The sequence below is a fragment of the Oncorhynchus mykiss genome, chromosome 12 (genome assembly GCF_013265735.2).
Source record: "Oncorhynchus mykiss isolate Arlee chromosome 12, USDA_OmykA_1.1, whole genome shotgun sequence".
Classification (NCBI taxonomy): Eukaryota; Metazoa; Chordata; class Actinopteri; order Salmoniformes; family Salmonidae; genus Oncorhynchus; species Oncorhynchus mykiss.
The window spans coordinates 13,729,231-13,735,230 of record NC_048576.1 but is presented as its reverse complement, the minus strand read 5'-3'; the positions used below and the strand labels follow the sequence as shown (position 1 = coordinate 13,735,230).

Below are 6,000 nucleotides of genomic sequence, written 5' to 3'. Positions count from 1 at the left end.
GTTTGTGAAGACACTTTTAAAGGTTTGGCTTTAAAACACATCTCAAGGCCTTGAAGTCAAAACATTTGTCACAGACAAGTAAGTGTTGTAGGACTAAACCATTGAGCATGACGCAATACATATTCCAGTTATTCTAAACTACATACAGTCTAGTAGCAATGTACAACTATCAGTCATCAAAAGGACAAGAACAATCACAAGTGAATCATGAGATTGATAATAAAGCATTAGTGGCAAACTGATGTTCTGTATGTCTTAAATACAGATATTTCTTTTGAGTGAAGGCAAGGCATTACATTTCCAACATGATGAGTGCCTTTTCAGTAGTGCTGAGAGATTAGTGCCTTTTGAGGTCTGTTCAGTTTCGGTTCGTTTAAAAAAAAAACTAATCACGGTCTTCAATTTCAGTTTAATTTAAAAAAAAAAACAATTTATAAAAAAATATTGTGTGTTCAAGGCTGTAACAACACAGAATTAATCAATTGATGGTAGTGACTGCCATTACAGTTATGGTTCTAGTTTTATATTTTGGTTGTGTATATATATATATTATGTAATTATTAAAACCCCAATGATGGTAGTGACTGCCCATTACTTATTAATAAACCATGTAACACTACCTGGCGTCCATCTGTAGATGCTCTACACTCCATCCTTCATTCACATTACTTATATATATATATATATATATATATATATATATATAGTTGAAGTTGTAAGTTTACATACACTGAGGTTGGAGTCATTAAAACTCATTTTTCAACCACTCCACAAATGTCTTGTTAACAAACTATAGTTTTGGCAAGTCGGTTAGGACATCTACTTTGTGCATGACACAAGTAATTCTTCCAACAATTGTTTACAGACAAATTATTTCACTTATAATTCACTGTATCACAATTCCAGTGGGTCAGAAGTTTACATACACTGAGTTGACTGTGCCATTAAACAGCTTGGAAAATTCCAGAAAAGGATGTCATGGCTTTAGAAGCTTCTGATAGGCTAATTGACAACATTTGAGTCAATTGGAGGTGTACCTGTGGATGTATTTCAAAGCCTACTTTCAAACTCAGTGCCCCTTTGCTTGACATCATGGGAAAATCAAAAGAAATCATTCAAGACCTCAGAAAGAAAATTGTAGACCTCCACAAGTCTGGTTCATCCTTGGGAGCAATTTCCAAACCCCTGAAGGTACCAAGTTAATCTCTTTAAATAATAGTACGCAAGTATAAACTCCATGGGACCACGCAGCCGTCATACCACTCAGGAAGGAGACGCGTTCTGTCTCCTAGAGATTAACGTACTTTGGTGCAAAAAGTGCAAATCAATCCCAGAACAACAGCAAAGGACCTTGTGAAGATGCTGGAGGAAACGGGTACAAAGTATCTATATCCACAGTAAAACGAGTCCTATATTGACATAACCTGAAAGGCCGCTCAGCAAGGAAGAAGCCACTGCTCCAAAACAGCCATAAAAAAAGCCAGATTACAGTTTGCAACTGCACATGAGGACAAAGATCGTGCTTTTTGGAGAAATGTCCTCTGGTCTGATGAAACAAAAATAGAACTGTTTGGCCATAATGACCATCGTTATTTTTGGAGAAAAAAGGGGGAGTCTTGCAAGCCGAAGAACACCATCCCAACTGTGAAGCACGGGGGTGGAAGCATCATGTTGTGGGGGTGCTTTGCTGCAGGAGGGTCTGGTGCACTTCACAAAATAGATAGCATCATGAAGGAGGGAAAATTATGTGGATATATTGAAGCAACATCTCAAGACATCAGTCAGGAAGTTAAAGCTTGGTCGCAAATGGGTCTTCCAAATGGACAATGACCCCAAGCATACTTCCAAATGTGTGGCAAAATGGCTTAAGGACAACAAAGTCAAGGTATTGGAGTGGCCATCACAAAGCCCTGACCTCAATCCTATAGAAAATTTGTGGGCAGAACTGAAAAAGCGTGTGCGAGCAAGGAGGCCTACAAACCAGCTCTGTCAGGAGGAATGGGCCAAAATTCACCCAACTTATTGTGGGAAGCTTGTGGAAGGCTACCTGAAACATTTGACCCAAGTTAAACAATCTATAGGCAATGGTACCAAATACTAATTGAGTGTATGTATGTAAACTTCTGACCCAATGTGATGAACGAAATAAAAGCTGAAATAAATCATTCTCTCCTATTATTCTGACATTTCACCTTCTTAAAATAAAGTGGTGATCCTAACTGACCTAAGACAGGGAATTTTTACTAGGATTAAATGTCAGGAATTGTGAAAAACTGAGTTTAAATGTATTTGTATAAAACAATATATATTTGGTGACTTATTATTTTATACCAAGTCATCATCTCATCTCCGCCCACAGGCTTGTCCAGCAAGAACCAATGAGAACAGGCAGCACAATGGATTCTGGTCATTGTATTAATTAACACGTTTTCTGTACGTAACTACTGTATGATGAGTTGAACAACCTACCCCAGAGAGAAATCTCTCTAGAGAAATGGCACGTTGAGCGCACAGAAAAAAAAACGAAGTAAAAGGTATTCAAATAATTGAACTGACGTTGACCGATTCGTTATTTAAAAAAACAAAAATAAACCGACATTTCAGTTAATCACTCAGCACTACTTTTCAGGGAGTCAGTCCACCAGGTCTCTACAGTTTGAGAGCTGGTAGTGTTTTACTCCTCTAACCATTACAACCCTGGTGGCCCATAGATTCTCTGCGGAGGGGAATGGTTCCTCTGTGATCAGGTTGCTCCATTGTGGTATGGCCTGCCTGTGTGGTATGGCCTGCCTGTGTGGTATGGACTGCCTGTGTGGTATGGACTGCCTGTGTGGTATGGCCTGCCTGTGTGGTATGGCCTGCCTGTGTGGTATGGCCTGCCTGTGTGGTATGGACTGCCTGTGTGGTATGGACTGCCTGTGTGGTATGGCCTGCCTGTGTGGTATGGCCTGCCTGTGTGGTATGGCCTGCCTGTGTGGTATGGCCTGCCTGTGTGGTATGGCCTGCCTGTGTGGTATGGCCTTCCTGTGTGGTATGGCCTGCCTGTGTGGTATGGCCTGCCTGTGTGGTATGGACTGCCTGTGTGGTATGGACTGCCTGCGTGGTATGGACTGCCTGTGTGGTATGGACTGCCTGTGTGGTATGGACTGCCTGTGTGGTATGCCCTCCCATGGGCTTTGTAGCTCGGATGTGGCTCCTGTGGGGTCTAACTGTCGACCCAAGTGGGATTTGTAGTTCCCTGTGGCTCAGCAGGTCCTGTGGGACCTGTGTGGTTTGTAGTTCTTGTGGCTCAGCAGGTCCTGTGGGATTTGTAGTTCCCAATAGTTTAGGTCCCAGCTCATATCCTGCCTGTGTCTTGGTCCTTGTCCTCCAGCAGCTCAATGAGCTGAGTGAAGCTCTGTTTCACGGCATCCATGTTGTCCACTGAGCTGCCTTCTAGAATCCAGCTCTTCCCTCGGGCTAGAGGCTCCAGCTCAAAATACTTCTTTATCTAACAGAGAAAGAGAGAGAAACAGAGAGAGCTCAGAGGATTGGACACTTATTGAAAACATAAATCAAATCTAATTTTATTTGTCATATGCACCGAATACAACAGGTGTAGGTAGACCTTACAGGGAAATGCTTACTTACAAGAAGGACCACATGCTAAGCTGTCAGACTCAGTGTTGCAAAGGTAGAGAGCAGTGGACAATTTTTCTCATGCATTGTGTGGGTAAGTGTGTGTGCGCAAAAAAACATACACAATAGCACAATTGGTTACCGGATCGTACAACGGCAGCCATCTCCTTCGGTGCCATTATGTCACAGTGAGTAAATAAGTGTAATGTTAACTCATTTGTGATTTTGTTCTTGATGTTTGGGTGTACAGCATAGTATACCGTAACTGTTTTTGTCTAAATACTGTTCATTCCTCTGTAATTACACCAATATCTGCCAATGCTTGCATTACATATACCAAGAGCCAAGTGGAGACCACAAACTAGACCACAGTACAAAGATTGTCTTAAGAACTATGCAGGTCCCATGTTGGAAGTCTGCAGGAAAACAAAACAATAACAAGTCCAAAATATTGCAATCAATTCTGAATCAAATGGGAGAAAGATTACCCTCGTGATTTCAACTCCCAGTTGAGCTTAAGCACACAGTACACACTTCTGAAAACAAGCACAGTGTCCAGCTATGTCAAAAATCTGAAAAAGACAAAAACACTGCCAGAATCTCTCAGTTCTGCCAATACTGACACGGATTGATAGGTGATGGTCACGTTTTACTACTTCGTAGGGGGATGCCTGAAACCAGTCCAGTGATATATGGGAGCCACATAGGACCACTCATATATGGGCTGGTAGACCTAAAGCCATAACGGTCCGTCTTTGGGGTGGTTTACTACTGGGGGGGATGAGGCATGGCCAGCCAGGCCATAACCATGGAAATAGGTTATTTTCTGTGCTTTTCTGTTCTAGTGATTATATTTCTATGGCCATAAGGGGTCTGTAAGACATCAGACAGTCTCATTGAAGGTTTACCTCCAGGGTGATGTAAGGCCATGCTGATCTATAGACCATCAGACAGTCTCATTGAAGGTTTACCTCCAGGGTGATGTAAGGCCATGCTGGTCTATAGACCATCAGACAGTCTCATTGAAGGTTTACCTCCAGGGTGATGTAAGGCCATGCCGGTCTCCTGGCCATCAGACAGCGTGGTGACAGAATATTGTTGCCCTCTCTCGGTCATAATGATCTGAGAGAGCAGAGCGGTGTCCGGAGAGCCTTAGCATTTGACACCACAGAGGCCAAGAATAAATACCTGGCAAAGCCCCTGAGAGTCAGGTCAGTACACAGAGAATAAATACCTGGCAAAGCCCCCGAGAGTCAGGTCAGTACACAGAGAATAAATACCTGGCAAAGCCCCCAAGAGTCAGGTCAGTACACAGAGAATAAATACCTGGCAAAGCCCCCAAGAGTCAGGTCAGTACACAGAGAATAAATACCTGGCAAAGCCCCCGAGAGTCAGGTCAGTACACAGAGAATAAATACCTGGCAAAGCCCCCGAGAGTCAGGTCAGTACACAGAGAATAAATACCTGGCAAAGCCCCCAAGAGTCAGGTCAGTACACAGAGGAGTCATTTTTCACATTCAGAATACTACTGGTTGGGATTATGGATACTATAGCAGGGTTAAGTAGGCATGAAACGGAAGAAAATGCTCAGACTGAGTCAAAAGAGTTATGAAATGCTAGTTGTCATTTTCCATTGCTAAATCTTTTGCTATGGTGTGCCATAATGAACATGACCCATCACTTGAAGAATAGGAAAAGAGGTCAAATAAATCAAAACTAAACAATTTGAGTAAACAGAGACTTAAAAGTGAACTTTTCCAACAGATTCTGTCCATCTGTGTTTAAAGTTTGGCTGTGTGTATCTGTCAGTGTCAGTAAGTGGGGACAACTGAGGAAGGGGGAGAGATCATGTTCAAACCCATTCAGAGAATACAGAAGATACCATAGGACACCATACCGTACTGATGGCCAAACCAACAGGAACAGGAGAGATTAGAAACTGCACTAACAGGCTGCAAAAACCTCTGCTGCTCTTGTCCTTTTGTTTCAGAGCAGAAAGGAGAATAAATAAATAATGAAACAAAACATCCTTTGAGCCAAAGCTCCCATAGCATGCCAAGAATGCTGATTAAGATTTCCCTGTCTGGGACTTCATCGCTCGCTTACACAATCCTCCCTCCTCCAAAAGAGAGGGAGAGAGAGAAAGAGAAAGAAAGAAGGAAAGAAGAGAGAGAGAGAGAAAGAGAGCAGGAACAGGCTTGGAAGGTGCTGCAGCGTTTGTCTATTGTTATTATTTGTGTGTGTGTGTGTGTGTGTGTGTGTGTGTGTGTGTGTGTGTGTGTAACGGGGAAGAATGATGATTAATTCAACATAAAGAGAAAGCACCAAGTCTATGAAGTAGGAGAGATTGAGAGAGGTTAGATCAGGGATCATCAACTAGAT

General features: G+C 42.4%; 1 protein-coding gene across 1 annotated transcript in view; it reads right to left on the bottom strand.

The window, feature by feature from the left end:
- Positions 1 to 2,186: 2,186 nt before the first annotated feature.
- The window catches only part of LOC110537002 (ADP-ribosylation factor-like protein 15), a 65,771-nt gene continuing 61,957 nt past the window's right edge, over positions 2,187 to 6,000 (bottom strand). Inside the window, exon 5 of the mRNA XM_021622697.2 lies at positions 2,187 to 3,490. Coding sequence (XP_021478372.1) covers positions 3,338 to 3,490 — 153 coding nt within the window. The 3' untranslated portion in view covers positions 2,187 to 3,337. The remainder of the gene's footprint in view (positions 3,491 to 6,000) is intronic.